We start from the raw sequence: 18,360 nt of genomic DNA on the forward strand, positions 1-18,360 counted from the left end.
ATTCCCTAAGCCCTGGTCAGTATCGGCTGCTTCGACCACCAACCATCCTGACATCGGGAAAACCACCTCTGAAACACGGAGATACAAATATGAAAGTTCCCCTTCGCTCCAAGTCATTTTCCCTCAACTTCAGCCACAGCTGTGATCGCTCAGACTTCAATTAAAGCAGAGGCAGGAATCCTATCAATCACGAAGGGCAATAAATTTCTTATCTTTCTCATTAGCTACCCCGTCGCACAGCTTAAATATAAACATACCTTGCAACAGGACTGTAAATTACTCAGCCCTTGGTGACTCTACCCAGCATCGGAAGAGGCAGGAATGATTGGAGCAAAATCTGAGGCACGATCATCACACTAAAGCTGATTTACACACCTCCGAAAAATAAAAAGCCTCCAAGAATCACACTGACAGCAGATCTCTTTGAGTTTATTTGGCTTAAAACTGGTAATGACCTGTCTTTAGTATATGACTAAGCTTTATGTGCAAAATCCAATTTTCTGTAGAAATATTTTTGCTGCATCTGCCAATAATATCTCTTGCAGTTACCTGTAGCTATTAATTTCTTAAAAAGCTAAATCTTCAACTTTTTTAAACTTTAAAGGAGGAAAAAGTGTAGAAAACCAACAAACTTTTTTCCCTCGAGATAAAATGGAACACAGGCAGATCCAGCGAGAGCAGAAACGGCTGTGGGAGGGGTTTCCATTGAGGCCATTACTCAAAGCCCCATCTGAACAGTCTTTACGTGTTTTCTCTAGTCCTGTAATAAGATGTCGGTTGTGGGTGTGTATCTCCTTGGTGCAAACTTCACTCAGAACACAGTGTTCTGCTATTTTACTGCCGAGCTGAGCGGCTAAGGGGTCAAGCAGCTGTCACTGCAAGGAGAGCCACTTGTGCCTCGGGTGTGAGCTACATCCCCTGCGAGCCTAGCAAGAATAATTAACTGCATCTTTCAAATTAAAATGGAGGCGACACAGGAACTTGCCACTACCTTCAGCCCACAAGGCAGGCAGGTTTCTGCTAATCACACCTGAACCCATGCAGGGCAGGCAAGGCTGAACTTCTCATCCAAGCAAAGGGCAGCCCTGGCTGTGACAGCACTGCCACCTAGTGGTCTGCACTTGACTTACCTGGCATAACCAAGGAGCAAAGAAGGCTATTCTGACAGCCCCAGAGGACATATCATAGGAAACAAGCTGAGATAAAAACCAGAAGCCAAGTCCGGCCAAGACAAGCCCCAAACCACCTTGCTGGGGCTGACAATGTGTGACCAATGGCTTAGAATAGCTGTCATTTGAAATCCACAACACTCCAGTCCCAGAATGGCTACAAACAATCTTCAAGAAACAGGGATTTCCCCCGCTACTGAGACTCTTTTCTGACTAGAGTTTCTGGTGAGTACATAACTTATAGGTGGCCTGACAACAGTGGCCAGTGGAATGGAGAATCCTGGACACAGAACTGTCAGTGTGAACTCTGGCAGGGACCGGGCCTTTCAATGCCTCAGGTTTCTTACAGAGAGGTACACACACAGTATCTGTATCAGCTGAGAGACACGGCCTGGTAGTGATAATGTGGCACGGGATACAGAACAAGTGTGGTCCCTGCGCACACAACAGGCAGGCAACCTTCAGCACCCTTTCCCAGCACCAGCACCTCCTCTAGGCTTCCGTGAGTACCGTACCAAGTACATTATGGCCTCCAAGGTAGAAGCTTGGACTTCATCCAGCTTGGCAGCCCTGGCTCTAGATTCAAGACTGAGGCAGGTGGACATGGGAGACATTTTTGTAAGACACTAGTCCTCTGCTAGGACCTGCTAGGGGCACGAGCAAGCAAGGCTGGGGACAGAGAAGATTTAGAAAGATGAAGCACAGCTTCAGGAGTGAAGGAGCAGCGGGATATGGGGCTAAGCATCAGATTCTCGGGACTAAAGGACTGGCCTCCATCGGAAGGCGCCCTCTGATTACACCTATATTACAAAGCCCTCTGGACGGGTGGGAAGAAAGCATTGAGAGGAAACGTGTGGACCCACAGGGTGGATGGGGTGAACATGGGGAGGGAAGGGCTAAAATGGAGTCAAAGCTGCCTAGTGGTCTAACTTAAGTATCAGAACAGGGAGCTACCATTCCTAGGAAACAGAGGTACCCGGAGTCACTCTGAGATACCCAAACCCTGGCCTAGCATGCATGTCTGAGCTGGAAGAACTCTGAGAGCCCTGGTGAAGCATGGCGGGAAGGCAGAGAGGGTGTAGTGATGATGGGCACCCACAAACCCACCACCCATATGTAACAAATACCAATTTCCCTGCCTGCTCCAGCTCTGTACTTGCAAGGGAATCCATCAGGCCTCAGACATCTTAGCACCTCTGCCTTGGGCATGAAGACACACACCGTCCCAAGAACATTCTTGCATGACCACTAAGCCACCGGCTACACTGAGAAAAGGTGTTATGTGTTCCAGTGTGTGAGGCCGAGGCCACGTCAGAGAGTACCGGTGCTAGGCTTGGGTCTTGAGATGGGGCAGGAGGGAGGCACAGGCACCACCACACCCTCTCCTTCAGTGGAAGACAGAGCAGGCACCACTGTAGGGCACTGCGTCTGTTGATGGAGTGTTGAGTGTGCTCCTCGTCTGAGCACAAGCTGCCCTGTGCTCCAAGGGGGCAGCAAGTATGGACACGGAGAGAGGGAACCGGGAAGGACTCTCACAGCTGCACAGGGTCTCTCTGGGGTGGCTCTGCACACGCTATTTCTAGGCCTTCGTCAGTTGTTAGGCTCACATCACCGCTTCAGACTGTCTGCAGCACAGCCACTCGTGGAAGAGGTGCTGAGAGGACGCTGCCACTGGGCTAAGAGGACCACAGCCCAATCTTTCCTCTTCAGTGCTTCCACGAGTGGAGAAAGCAGAAGGATCTGGGCAGCAGAAAGGCTGACGGAACTTGAGGTTCTGGAAGGAAGGCTCCAAGCTGGTGCTGGCATCTGCTGTGTGCAGGGCTTGGTGAGCAGCACTGGGCCTCTTGGATAGAGGCAGCCATGGCAGCTCCATGCAAATGAGTACCAAGTGAAAGCCTGGAAGGGAGGTGACTCTCCGCAGGAGGAAGTGACTTAGCTACAGGAGCGGCCTTCTCTAAGGAGCTTCACAGAGAGCCAAGGAAGTCCATCTAGGGGCAACTGTAAACCATCCAGTGTGTGCTGGGGACTGAAGTCTGGTCCTCTGAAAGAGCAACATGTGCTCCTAACTGGTCTACCATCGCTCCAGCACCTCCAATTTTATTTTTAAAAGTTTTAGAAATTAATAGAAGAGCAGTAATTCTAATATGTTAGGCTAGGACTATAGCTCGGTTTTTAAAGTGCTTGCCTGGCAAGCACAAAGCTCTGGGTTCGAACCCAGAACCACATAAAGCAGGTGTGGTGGCCATGGAATCACACTCAGGAGGTAGGGCAGGAATATGAAAGGTTCAAGGACACCCACTTAGAGAGCTGAGGCCAGCCGGGAGACAGGAAAACCTATCCCGAATAAACTAAAACAAAATGCTATGTCTAGTGGCGGGGCTCATAGACAATTTTTATTGGCATCTTTATTGTTTTTTTCCTAACATGTTTTATGTTTCTAAGCAAAGTCTACACAAATCTACCAAAATCTACTTTACTAGAAATGCATGTGACTTTTAACTGTGAGAGATGTAAGGGCGTGATGGCATTAGCAGGCAACAAAGCCATCTCCTTCCCAGGGCCAAAAAGTCACATGTGCCAATCAGGCTGCCTCTGCTGCCATCTTCCCAGTAACCGATGGCGGAGGGTGAGGTGGCATGTGACACGGTTGCTTTCACACAACAGGCTTTTAAACCCCACCCCATTCTGCAAGTGGCATTTTTCAGCAAAGGAGCTGGCTGCCTGCTAGAACAGCCTTTATGGAGCACACACATTCCTTAGGGATCACTTCATTCCTTAACACCTTCCAAACAGCCCCAGCCCGCGCACGCAGCACCAACCGGAATGACAACCTGGAGGACAGAGGTAGGGCCAGTGAGGCTCTAGGATCTCTGCTGCTTGACCGTGACTTAAAACAGAAGTTTTAAACTTTATCATCGTAGCACATGCTTGTGTATATACATGATGTGAGTGTGTGTGTGTGTGTGTGTGTGTGTGTGTATGCGCACATCACGGCACATGTGTGGAGGCCAGGGGACAACTCTGCATTGTTGACTGTCTCCTCCTTCCTTTAGGTGAGCTCCAGAGATTGAACTCAAGATCATCAGGTCAAGTTTGTGCAGCAAGCCCCTTTCCTCAACAAGCCAGCTCTCTAGCCCCTAAAACTCGACTTTTAATAACATGTCCGTATTATCCACCATGACAGCAAAAGAAAATCTAGGCTGAGATTATTTCATGTAAATGCTTCTGGCACCCCCTAGTGGCAGCTCGCAAGATTACAAAAGCACTGGGCCTTGCCTGCATACCTTGTAGAGCCTGTGAAGAAACGTAGGTAGAAATAGTCTGCATGCTGGCTACAGCCAGTCAGTCCAGATTCTAATTCTATAAAACACAAAGCACTTGAAGCATTTTGGTTCAATAACAGGTAATGCTTTTAACCACAGTGGACTAAGGACATGATTCTGGTAATGACTCGCTTGTCAGAGGATCTGGGTTTGAGCCCCGGCATGCAAAGGAAAGTAAATAAATACATAACCAAGGTCTTTCCAATGGACACTTAAAACCAAGGCAACACAAAGCCAAACACAGAGGGCTGAATGTGTCTGCTCTCCACTGAGCATGCATGCCCCAACAGGATGGCAGCCGCTGCTCACCAGAGGAAGAGGGGTGAACCCAAACAAGGCCTAAAAAAAACCCAAAAAGCTACCCAGGCAAAAACTGAATTCATACAGTAAGTACTACTGTAATTTTTGATATTACAAAATACTGGTGCAAAGATGGGTGTGTTTCCTAGCATGATGGCATTCGTATTTTCTTACTATTGTCACGAAATTAAATAGAAAGGGCTGCCCGAGATCTGAGACCAGAAACTCACAGCCGGCACAGCAGAGGGTGAAGTGGCACAGGCGGGGCTGCAGGGTGCAGACCTCTCGCAGCAGTGGTGACGGGACGAGAGCTCCACGGCCGTCTCTGCTATGCCCTTGCTCAGAAGCCTGGGCATCCCCACTGAGCAAAACCCAGGTTTGCACATCAGGTACCAGGGACGTGTTCTTGGTGAAGGGGGCCAGCACACATGGGAAACCGTGATTGAGACTGGGGTGGCACCTGGAAGAGCCAGGTGCAAAGTGAGGCATCGACCACATGCTCTCTCTGCCATACCCTTTCAGGAAGGGAGCCCCCGTGTCCACAGCTGGCCGTGGAACGAGTCTTTTCCTTCCGGTTGTCAAGATGGCTCAGCACATAAAAGCGGTCGCTCTGTAAGCCTGGCAACCTGAATTTGACTCCCAGAACCCATGGAAAGCTGTCCTCTGACCTCCATGTATCTCTCTCAGCATGTGTCTCCTGACCTGCTCCCCAAAATAACAAACAATAATAAACAATAGTTAAGTATTTACTTTTACTGCAATGACTTGCTGGAGAAGAGTGTCCCAAACATGGAAGAACAAGGTACAGCTGGCTGCTTTCGGTGGGTGTGGGGAGATGCTTTAGTGTCTGGGAAACACTGCTGTGGGCAGAGCAGTGAAGAGTGAAGTCACAGCCACAGCCCCAGAGGCTAGGGCTGAGGCAGCTGGGCTGAGGTGCTCTGGCCAAGGCAGCCCCAGCACGTCTCTGGCTAGTCGTGTGTATGGAAAGGGTGCAGTTCCAGGGCTGCTAGAGTCAACCCAAAATAGAACGCACGGAGCAAGGTCTCTGGGACTCCCGAAGTGTGGGGAGAGCTGGAGGAGCCACACTACTTCTGGGGGCTCAGCTGAACTCCAAAGTTCCCAGCTACATGCTCGCTTGGGAACCAGTCCTGGGTGCATCCAGGCTACTGGGAAGTGCACACCTGTAGGAACAGGAAGTCGCTGTGTGCCACACACACCTTTCCCACCTAAGACACTGACTGCTGCCTCTTATGAACTGCTTTTCCTATTAAGTGACCTATTCAAAACAGAACTTGATTATCTTTCTGTCTATAAGCCAATGAAGGTTTTCATATGAAGACAAACATTTGGACAGGTGCTTGGAGAGACAGCTGCAGGAGGAAACACAGGTGTGCACAGGCTCCAAGATGGCTGCTAGACATCAAGGACCAGTGGCTCAAGCCTGTGATCTCAAACCTCAGAGGGCTGAAACAAGAAGAATGAAGTTCAAAGCCAGCCTGGACTAGAGAGAGAAAGATCCCGTCTCAAGAAAACAAAACAGAGCTTAAAATTTTCCAAGTCTATAATTCAACAAGTCTCACTTCTTGGTCTGGGGTGCTATGCCAGGAGGTGAGCCATCCAGTAAAGACTGCCACGCACTGAAGCACCAATTCTGCAGAGATATCAACAAAGCAGGAAATCCAGAGTCTAGGAGGAGACTGGCAGCCATCCGAGCCATTCAGGGAACCAAGCCGAAGTCCAGCAATCACAGCACAGAGAAGTTGCCTGCGTGAACACCACGCCTCGGGAGGAGTTGTCCCTAAGCGGTCATGCCCAGGATGTAGGTGTTCGTCCCCATGGTTCACCTCCTGTGGTTTCTATCTTTGGGGACAATGAACCACATCTCCCTTCTCTACTGCTCAAAGCTCTGCAGTAAATGTTTCCTTTGGACAAAAGAGTAACCCGCTCTTCCATGTTTACTCTGCTTGAATCAAGAAGCCTGGAGTCGCTGTTTGCATACTGCAGAAATGAACCCCAGAATTCAGAGCTCATCTTTGGGGACACCAGTCACTTACTCCAAGCTCCCCAACTCTGGGGCCAACACCTGGTCAGGATCACTCTATGACACAGAAGAAATGTCATAATAAACACTTCTCATCTTACAAGGTCAGTGTTGTGAGGATCACATCTACTTCTCCATGAACTTGGCAAGTGGAACGCTGCCAATCAAGCACTCTTAGATTGTGCCTTGAAGATTATCCAAAGCAGAGGAGGAGAAGAGTCACCAACCACGAACTTCAAACGAGTGGGAAACATCAGCTACAGACTGTAACCGCTCCTGACTGCCCCAGTGAAGTGACATTTCTTTATTCTTCTGATCAACGCCTCCATGGAGGGCTAAATAGGTCAAAAAGCACATCACTGTTCAATCATTTTAAAAACATTAGGAAGAGCAGAGTGCCGTAGCATTATGAACAGATTATGAACAAAAATAAAAGCCATTTGTATGCATTAATGATACATCAAGCTAATTCAAGCTGGCGAAAGTCATTAGGGGAAAATCCTGGGGCAAAACATGGCACTGATGCTGAGGCACAGACTTGGATTAAAATAACCATTTTCTATGTCATTGATAAAATTAATTCTATGAGCCTGAGATGAGTCCTAACATGAAAATCAAAACAGAGAGCAGTCGCTAATAGTGTGCTTAATGACCTAATTCTGGCATCGTGAGAGTTGACACAGACGTTTCTTGCAGATACAAGCATCCGTGCACAGAACGTTTCCCAGAAGAGGCACAGCATGGAGAATTCCAGACTTGGGGTAAGAAACTGTCACAACAGACCACAGCCTCCATTTCTACACCAACCTCCATGCTACCGTCTCTGTTTGCCTGCAATATGACTTGGTGTCTTCCTACTGTATGTCGCTGTAGCAAATGCTGGGGTTACGAAGAAAGGTTGATGTGGACTCAACGGTTTTAGAGTTGTTCCCATGGTTAACTGGGACTGGGCTCAGTGTTCTGCCCTCAGACGAGGCTGACATGTCCCTCTGTGAGCAGGTAATGTGCCCCGTGACTAGAATGTGAGGGCCTGAAGCCCCCGTACCAAGTCCTACCCCTGAAAGGTTCCATTTCCCTAGCAATGAAGCTGAGGGCCAAGATGTTAGTTAACACAGGGACCACCGGGACACTTCAGATCCAAAGACAGACAGAAAAACTTTCCTTAAGAGTGACCCAAGACGTGATGTGAGATGCACAAGCATGTTAAGGCCAGCCTAGGCTATACAGTAAGATCCTATCTTCAAACCAAACCAAACCAAAAGAACTGGGCTGTAAGTCAGGCCTGGGTTGGTGTCCAATACCACATGAAGGAGGGATAGTAGCTTTCACCAATAATTCTAGCTCTTGAGAGGTGGCAGGAAGAAGCTCAGAGTTAAAGTTCATTGCTGGCTACACAGTGAACTCAATGGTAGCCTGGGCTACATGAGACCCTGTCCCGGTAAGAAATCTCAGAACTGACCCCAAATCATTACGGCAGCAGCTGTGGTCTGAACCACAGACCTTAACCATCATGACGACAATGCCCACTGAAACATGTCCATTTTGCATGGGTGACTTTAGACAAATCAATAAGCTAAGGCATGAACTCTTTAAAAGTCTGTCCTCCGAGTCCACTGAACAGTCCAATGGACCATAGATAAAAATGGCAGGTCCAATAAAAACAGGCATATTCATAACTGAAGTGATTGAAATAATAACATGCAGAAACTCTTGGCTGAAAAGAATCCCAACTCACTGTGGAAAAGTTCACCCTGCCACCATCCTGTTTACAGAGTACACCAGAGGCTCCACCAGATGTGTGGCTCGTCCAAGGGCCATGTGCCTGTCCGGAGCGCAACATGGATGTCAGAATTTCTGAATGTAAATTTAATATAAACAACTATTCACGTTTATTCCTTTTTCATTTTTAAAGTCTCTGAATATGTTTTATTACACAACAGCCTATATCTTAGTGTATACACTAATTGTTTCAAGTCTGTGGTTGAACCCTCTGATATGAGGCTACTGTAGGCTGGAAAATTTACTTGATTTGAAGGTACACATGCATACAAAGTTATTGGCGATATCATGTCTTATAAAAATGGTCACTATAAAACCCACTATGTATGCAGGGGCTGGAGAGGTGGCTCAATGAATAAGAACACTAGCACTGCAACTCACGTTCAATTCTCAGTACCGATGTGATGGCTCATAACCATCTGTAACTATAGCGCCAGTGAATCTGAAACCTTCCTTGGGTCCCTGCAGGTGCCAGGCGTGAAAATGGCACAGACATACAAAATACACTCACGCACACCACTAAAAATTAATTGATCCCATATGCACAAGGCTAGAGCAGAGAGAGAAGAGAGGTTAACCCTGACCTTCCCAGCTTCCTCCCACCTATGGCTGGATCAGATGTGAGCAGGAGAGACCGCCTTTCCACCTAGAGCTCCCGAGCCCGAGTTCACTGCCTGGGAGACAACCCGCTGATTCTCATTTCTATCGGACTGTACTGTGTGAGATGCCATCAGGCGATGACAGCCAGAGACACTCACGGTTAACACGGACAGCAAGGTGGTCACCAATCATCTTAGGAAGCATCTGAGGAGGCTCACTGTCTGCCTCTCGAGCTTGGAACGTGCCTTCTCTCCCTCTTCCCACTTCAACAGTGGGCAGCAGCACTGAGCCTCGTGCAGGGGAGAAATCTCCTGTCGCCTTTCGCTCTTGTTCCGAGATGCCAAACCTCGCTAACCAAGTGTCACTGGAACATCAGACTGGCCCATCCCACCCCACCCCAAAGCCATCCCTTACTGTTGTGAGGAGACTGTAGGTCTAGCTATGACAAGTCTAGGAGTCTTAACAAGTTTTCAACACTGACGATCAGTGAGCACTGTGGGGGACAGGAGAACTGGGGAGGACATGGAAAAGTGTAGGCAGAACAGAAATGCCAGCTCCATGGGGCACCAGAGGCATCATGTGACACTGGGAGCAAATCCTTCACCAGCACCAAAGAGAGCGTGTTAACAGAGCCTGGCTCCTCAGTTCCTCTGTCCAATTATTCTCAATGCCCCAAACACTTTCAGATCATCAATGGCTGGCTTGCTTGCTTCCAAAGATGAAATCTTACCTGAATGTATCCTTTTGCCAAAACACATTTAGTTTTCCATAACCAAATGAGAAAACCAATGATAACAGAAAAAAGTAAGAACCCCTCTGTTCCCAAATGAGGATGAAGGATGAGGCAGGCCTGAGTGACAGCTGTGGCAGCAGCATGACAAAATGGCCCGAGATGCCCCAGCCCAGACAAAGACCTTCATGTAATGATGCTCTAGCATGTGCAGCAGGACTACACATGCAGGCTCCTTAACACAGCTACCACGCTCTGGGTGCTTCAGCCATTAGGACAGGGAAGTTGCAGGTGTGTGTTAGCAGGGTGCTTCTGTGTGTACCGAGAGCTCAGTCTGTGGGAGCAGTAGAACCAAGGTAAGCTGGGGCCTCCTATGTAGCCAAGAGGCAGGCGACCTCTCGGTACAGGTTCCCAACCAGTATTGTCATACAGGTTAGCTGTCTGTCACAAAACAGAATGACTAAAAACAGCTTTCCAGACGTTAACTGAAGTATAAATGTAACCCAGCGAGGATGGTGGAGTTAAATCAGAAGACTGTCATACACGTTCCCGGAACAGAAGCTGCCCTGACAGGTGGCTGCCACATGCCAGGATGACAGGTGTCAGCCCACAAAGGAAGCTCTGGCAAGTGAGGGCAAGGGACACAACCATGGGTTTTTGGAATCTTCTGACAAGGGGTTTCCTATTCGCCTGCACCACAGTGGAAGCATATCATTTCATTTGACAAGAACTCCCACATGAGATCTGTGGTGGTTTGAATAAGAATGGTCCCTGTAGGCTCACATATGCTTGGTCGTTAGGGGGTGGCACTACTTGACAGGGATTAGGAATGTGGCCTTGTTGAAGCAGGTTTGGTTAGCGGAAGAAATGTATCACTGGAGTGGGATCTGGGCTTTCAAATGCTCAGCCAGGCCCAGTGTCTCTCTTTCTGCTGCCTGATGATCACGATGTAGAACTCTCAGCTACTTGTCCAGCACCGTGTCTGCCCAAGTGTTGTCATGCTTCCAGACATGACGACAATGAACTAATTAAACCTCTGAACCAGTAAGTCAGTCCCCATTTAAATGTTTTCCTTTGCAAGAGTTTAAGTGACCATGGTGTCTCTTCACAGAAACAGAACAGTGACTCAAACAAGATCTGTAATCCTAGCACTGGGGAGTCAGAGGCAGGAAGAACATAGTTCAAGGTCATTCTCAGCCACACAGTAAGATCAAGGCCACTCAGGGCCACAAAGGAAAAGACACAACCGTCTTAAACCTCTCCTCTCCCCGGCCTCTTCCTCCCTCCCTCCCTCCCTCCCTCCCTCCCTCCCTCCCTCCCTCCCTCCCTCCCCGCCTCCGTTTTTCACACACACATAGCAATTTTTAAAATTCAATATCAATAACAGCAAAACTTTTGTTTAAAACAAGAAAACAGCAACAGAAAAATCATTATCTGAAGAAATAAACTAAATTTTTCTCTAACTCATTATTCTCACATTTCCATTTAAGCCCTAAGAGAACAAATACACAGATTGTTCAAAGGATTTAATGTTATCACAGAATGACTGCTTTAAATTTCAAAACATGGAAGCCAGTGTGTAGCTTTCTCCCAGATACCTCAAGCAGCAAAGAACTGCAGAAAAGCAGACAGACCTAAGATAATGGTGGAGGCAGACCAGAGAATAAAGATAGGCCTGAAGCCCACAGCTGCCCAAGCCTATGCATCTGGCTTGCAGCTGCCCCAGCCACCTCCCACAGCTGCCCACGCCTGTGCACCTGGCTTGCAGCTGCCCCAGCCACCTCCCCAAGGTTCCGCTAGTAATCCAGAGAGCTACATGCCTTAGGTCAGAGTCAGATGCCAGATCCAATCAAACAGAATACACTAACCCTGTAAACCTTATTCAAAGGACTCCATGGAGAACAGACTGTCCTACTCCATAAGCCCACATAAACAAGCAGGGTGCGCAGGCTGAGAAGATGGGGAGAGGGCAGAGGACACCCTGGATCATCATACCCATCCCTACTTCCCCCACGTGGGCAAGCAGCAGCTTACATTTCAAGGAAACAACCACCCTCCCAAACCTGTGGACCCAAACCTCCTAATGGATGGAACCCTTATACTGCGCATTCTGTCCACCTCCAGCCTAGTACACCTGGTACAAATGCCGAGCCTAAGTGAGCAATGAGCAACACAGCCGGGCTACACACCTCCAGACTCCAGGCTACAGAATGTCCGCAGTGCCACGCACAGGCCACAGGCTCAGAGGCAAGCGGACAGAACTCTGCTTCTCTTCCCATGTTACAATTCATCTGTTTTGGGACACCAAGAGGCCACACTGACACACGAAGAATTCTCTTAGAGCTGGCCAGCCAACCAGTGGGAACGCCAATACACACTCAAGTCTGAGGACCTGGCTTGCTGGGTTTTAATGACAAAATGGCCCGGAGTCTGGTTAAGGTTTAAAGCTCTGGGCTCCCCACAAGGCAGAGACAATCCGGGCTATGTCCTTTCAGTTCCTGAGCCTCGGGTGCCCTTCTGTGTCTATTTCTCTGTGGTACCGGGAACCCAACTGTGGGCCTCACACCTGTTCCCCAAGTGTTTTACCACTGAGTCACATTCCTTGTTCTCAATCGGGTTTTCTTTCTCTTTCCTTGAGACAGGACACTGCCATGTGGTCCGGGTGGGCTCCCAACTCATGACCTCCCTGCCTCGGCCTCTTGGTGCAGAGATTGCGCTCCTCAGTCTCTGTAAGTTTAGAGACCATGAGTTTGGGTTGCTTTGTCTTTTTCCCAAACACTTTGCAACTACTTACTTACACTTACGCTCTAACAACAGGAGCTTCTGGTTTAAGAAAAAATATCTACCACGTAAGACCACATATGTGCAGGAATATAACCTCAATCTAATTTTTAAAAACTTCTCTTCATATAAATGAAAACACTTTACAAACAAACAAAAATCTGCCACATTTGGGTGTTCTGGCGCCATGGGCATTACTTCCTTTTGAGACTCTACAAGCCAAACGCTTATTGTGTTTGTTCTAAACTAAGTACAATGAATGGAGTCTGCAGCCTGTGGAAACAGACCCCAAAACACACTGTGTGACCTCAGTGAGAGGACGGGGAGTGGGTCCACACCGACGTTACTGGAGCATTTTAGTCCTGGCATTTAGTCCTGGAGAGGACAACGGGATGCCTCTGTCCCACAAATGGGTGTCAGTTGTGACCCCCCCTCCCCCGCCCCAAACTTTCCGCTGTGTGCTGGGGACTGAGCATCTATGTTAACCAAACTCCTACCTCGAACTCTTACCCTTCCCTGCCTTCATGAAGACACTGCAAACAGGGCAGTAGGCCCTCACCAGGCCCTTGAAGTTGGGTTCTGAGCATCCAGACCTATGGGAAAAGCTATCTGTTGCCTGAAACACTGTATAAGAATATACTGCTGCATCAGAAGTGAACTGGGATGTTTCCCTGGTCTTTGCCGGTTTAGTGCCATGGCCTTTATGCCCCATTATCAATCTGCAAGGTTATGTGTGTAGAACTGGTTCCTGCCATTATGGAAAACTCATGAGCATTAAACAGGATAAATGTAAGAAACAAGAAGTCGTGGAAGAGAGTGAACACATACAAGCGTGCTCTGGTAGCCCACATGAGGAACAACCATTCCCTGAGGGCTAGAGGCAGCTGTCTTAGGCATGGCGTCTCTGCTGGAACTCCTCTGAGCCCTCTACAGTCTCTAGGCAGACGGCTGTATCAGAGAAGTCTAGTTATAGACGCAGGTAGTCAGCCAGGTCTGCCTATGACCCTGTCGGGGCTTTCCAATCTTTGAGCCAACTTGGTCATCGCACACTGGTGCCTGGGCCATTTAACAGTGAATGTAGACTTCGCTGTGAGTCAGAATCATGCCTTGGAAAGACCTCAAGTGTTTCCTTGCTTAATCTTCACAGCTCCTCGGTTACCTGGGGAGCAGCCATGAGGCGGACAGCAGGGCGGCTGCGAACTATGTACTGCAGGCAGAGGTGCCTAAGGAACCCGGGATGCATGGGAATGGGGAAGGGAAAGCAGAACCCAGGGACGTCGTGCTGCTTCTCAGGGCAACCCTCGGCTTCCTCGGATTTGTTACCGGGAAGGATGAAAAGCAGAGAGACAGCAGGAACAGAACAGGACCAAGTGCCAGAAAGCAGGTGACTGTGAGGCAGAGGAGGAAAGAGATGGCAAAGTTCTGGAAGATCCTGGCTGCCACAGGACGGGGCAGAATAGAGTCATGGACAGTGCTCACTTTACTACCACAGAAGAGCCGGTCCCCACAATCCAGCTGCAGAGTTCGGGGGATACCCCAGACCATCTAGCCAAACAGTCCCAAGATGACGGTTTCTGTTTTCTGATTGGGTCTCATGCAGCCTAGGCTTGCCCCAAACCTAAAATGTAGCTCAATCCCTGATCCTCCTGACTCTACCTGCAAATGCCGAGGTTACAATCATATGCCACCATACCTAGTTTACATAGTGTTGGGGGTTGAACTTAGGACTTCATGCATGTTACACAGATATTCTGCTGACTAAGCTACACTCCCAGCCCCTGTTCCCAGACTGCATCGCTGGAAAGTTTTTGCTTGGTCTATGACCAGCAAGGCTTTTGACCTTTACCCTTCTTTAAGGATCCCAGGCCTGTATTACTCTGTTCCCTGCCAATCTCCGACACAGAAGCAAGGGGCCAGAATTGGCTTGTCGTGTAGATTTAGACCATAGGGCTCCGGACTGACTTCCCCCAACTGCCATCAGAAACAGGAACTTTCCTGGGGAGTTTCCTCCTAAGACCTCAACTTTAAGCTGCTTTTTCTGCAGAACTTCTAGTCCCCGAGGCTAAAAGCCACCCCTTCTTTCTGTCCTGTCTTACTGGGTTTTTTCCTCAGAACTTACAGCTGGCATCACCTTCACTGACATGAGTATGTTCCCCCCCTGACTGGCACTGTCTCTATAGGTGGGCAGTCAAAAATGAACCAGTAAGATAAAACAGTTCCTCAGGCTAGCCCACACACCTGGTCCCAAGTTATAACTTTATTTTCTGGGGTTCAAAGTTTCCTCTTTCAGTTTAAATTTCCCCAGGAACAGATGTCATCCTGAAGACAGAGCCAGATTGAGAAGGAGCAGTTACAGCCATGAATCTGCATGCAGTGGCGCTAACAGAGCTTTGAGGAGCACAGTGACACATAGATGCCATGGAGGACTGCTCTACAGTGCCCCTCCTCCTCTGAGCACAGGTCTGAAGGTAGAACTAGAAGCTGGCCATGGAGGACTGCTCTACAGTGCCCCTCCTCCTCTGAGCACAGGTCTGAAGGTGGAACTAGAAGCTGCCGCACGCTCCAACACGGTCCACATACTGCAGGGTGGGCTTCTGTCCCCACACCCAGAGTGGGAGCCTTGTGTCACAAAGCCCTGGCAGTCACAAGCTAGGCATTTACCGTCCTGGAAGACCCGCTCCACGTTGAGCCCATAGGTGGCGCACGTCTCATAGTACGTGCACCGCTTCAGGTCGTTGGAGAGTTTCCGTGCCCTGGCATCATCGATGACCCGTGGGTTGGTGGAACTTATGGCATCTGCAACAGACAAGGACAGTGAGCTCGTTAGTAATTGCTTCCCACGACTCTAGAGCCACGTGACTCAAACCTGTCTTACAGCCGGTTGCTTTCTACTGTTCTGGGACCCTTGCAACGCAAAACCCATTATAGCCCATGCAGTTATCATTCCTCCCAGAAGCTGGAATTCTGAAAACAGTTCACCCAAAATAACAGGCTCAAGCTACAGAATAGTGGGGGCAAGGAGGCCCGCCCCTGCCCTGACATTTGGGAGGACCAATTTCAAGGCCAGCATGAAAAGAGATTCATAAATCTATCCTTTGGGCTTACTTCCTGGTGTGTCTCAAATAAATAAATATATAGATAACAATAACAAAAACAAACAAACATAAACCCAATATTGATTTGGGACATTCAGTGGCAATAGCATCCCCAACAGAGGTTCCTCAGAGCCTGTGTCTTGCTGGACAAGTGCGTCAACATATCATTTACACCAACTAAGGAAAGAGGCCCTTTATAAAGGTCTAAACATCCCTTTGAGCAAAACAGGAAGGGAAAAAACAATTAGAAACCATAACTTCTTAAATTCTGTGTCTAATTTGGGAAGCACAGGCCATTGAGACCCCACCTAGCTCTCATTTTATTTAGCCTGGGGCCCCGACAATCCTGCAGCTGCTCCACCCACAGATGAATACAGTTCTGTGTCACAGAGGCGTCTCTGGGCCTGAAGCTAGGCTCAGATCTACCTGGCCCCATCTTGCACCCACTTTAACTTGCCAATTTTCCAAACCCTGCTTCTCCTTCTATTTGCAAGTCTTTGGAGGTAGAGCTGACCTAACCTAAAGAACACTGAGCCCACCCCCCCCCAAACCCCCACAATCACCCATGTTTCCTCGCCAAGAATAGGCATAGCACTCATCCTTGCCTTAGAAGCTACACTGAACTCAGCAACTCTCCAGTACTGACCTCTGAAGGCCTAGTATACATACGGGTGAATGGCTCTTCAGCTCCTTCTTGCAACTTAACAACCTCTGGCCTCCAAAACTCCCTTCCCTAGCCAGTAGAAAGGAAACCCTGGGTACCCTCTCCTACCACCTAACCAGCCTTACTGCCTATGGCTGCAGTAGTGGCACAGGTATCTGGGAAGCCCAGTGTGCATGGGTACTGACAGCAATCATGGGGAAGTCACATACAGTCCAGCTTCTTGCCGTAAGTGCCCTGGGTCCCTTAGCCCATCACCAGCAAAAATCTAAGCAGGGCCTCGGAACAACTGGTCCCACATTGAGATCTAAGAGATAAAAATAAACCTCGACCAAGGTTAAGTCCTATGTTCACAGACTGATCCTTGACACATGACTACATACCTTTCACCCATTCCTCAATTTACCCTTCCAGATCACCGAGAGGCAAGCAGGGTCACCAGTCACAGTAGCTCTGGTCTAGGTGTGTGGGGGCCCAAGGCCTGGGCTCTTACTCCGTTTCTCCACCAACAAAAACACTGGTATGCATGAGAAACTGCAGCAATCTAATCTGTTCTTTCTAGCCCAGCTGCGAGCCATGCATCACCAAGAGTAGGAAAGTACTGTGTCTCCGATGTAGTCCACACGGCTCTTAACACACCAGGCCAGCTGCTGGGAATTGCCTGGCCAGCCAGACGGGAAGCACTCGTTCAGAATTCCTCTCTCCTGCTCCAAGACAGCTGTGGGGAAAACCTGCCCGGGAGATGCACTGGCCTTAAACACCATTTGAAGGCTTTCTAGAGCAGTGCCTCAGCCATGCTGCCCACTGCCATCCTCTGGGGGTAGGTTTCAGGACTTCCTTAGGTACAAAATGCACAGATGTGCCAGTCCCTTCCATGAGATGGTGTGATACTTGAATAGGACCTGTATTATCTGCCTACATACTTCAAGTCATCTCCGGGTTACCTATGATATCTGTATAGCATGTGCACCTTGTACAACACTTACGAATTCAGTATAGACGTCTTTAGAAAACAATGTCTCTTTAGAGTCCCACTGTGTAGCTCTAGCTGGCCTGGAACCTGTTACAAAGACCAGGCTGGCCTTGAACTTCCACTTGAGCGCTGCTATCAAAGGCATGGGCCACCATACCAGGACACTGTTTTGTATTTTGAGACATTCTAATTCTGTAGCCCAGTCTAGCCTTTAGTGGCTATCTGTCTTCCTCAACCTCCCTAGTGTCAGGACCACACGTGTGCACCACCACACACATATTTAGTATTTTTAATCCTTCCTGGTTGGGCCCCATGAAGACAGGTTGATGGCACAGCAGTAAGAACCAAGGCTCTGTCTCTAGGTGACCAGCAGAGGGAGCTATAGGAACAAAGATGTAGATTTTAGAAGCAAGAGAGACCACTGGCTGGGCACTGCATGCACCAAAACAGAGAGAGAAAGAATGTTCTCCATGAAAATGTAACTCCATTATTTTACAAGTGACAAACTGAGGACATACAGTCGTCTATCTATCCATCAATACACTGCTTCTCCAACCCTGCCCATAGTTTGTCTTGACCACACTTCAACTGGTAAGTACCAGATTTACCAATTCTAACAGTAATAACAAAAACACTTCAAAATTGACAAAAACTAAAAGGGAAAATTATAATTTTGCTTAAACTCTTGGCTGGACTCCAATGGCTGATGAGAGTGAGTCTGACTTAGTGACAATCACCTAATTAAGGGGCTGTGTTTTAAGTAACATGGAAGACAGTAAGAACCAGAGCCCCAGGTTCCCTGGGCTGTGAAGGAGCTGCTCAGAGATTCCGGGAGACAGAACGGGTAAGGCTATCAGAGCTAGTATTCATTTAAAGGGACCCTAAAAGTTGAAATAAATCAGGTATTT

General features: G+C 48.5%; 1 protein-coding gene across 1 annotated transcript in view; it reads right to left on the bottom strand.

Annotated features, from left to right (window-relative positions):
- Nucleotides 1-18,360, bottom strand: part of Agap1 (ArfGAP with GTPase domain, ankyrin repeat and PH domain 1) — a 449,843-nt gene that overhangs the window by 248,988 nt on the left and 182,495 nt on the right. The window contains 1 exon segment of the mRNA XM_038339225.1: nucleotides 15,385-15,519. Coding sequence (XP_038195153.1) covers nucleotides 15,385-15,519 — 135 coding nt within the window.

The sequence above is a fragment of the Arvicola amphibius genome, chromosome 8, assembly GCF_903992535.2.
Source record: "Arvicola amphibius chromosome 8, mArvAmp1.2, whole genome shotgun sequence".
Lineage (NCBI taxonomy): Eukaryota > Metazoa > Chordata > Mammalia > Rodentia > Cricetidae > Arvicola > Arvicola amphibius.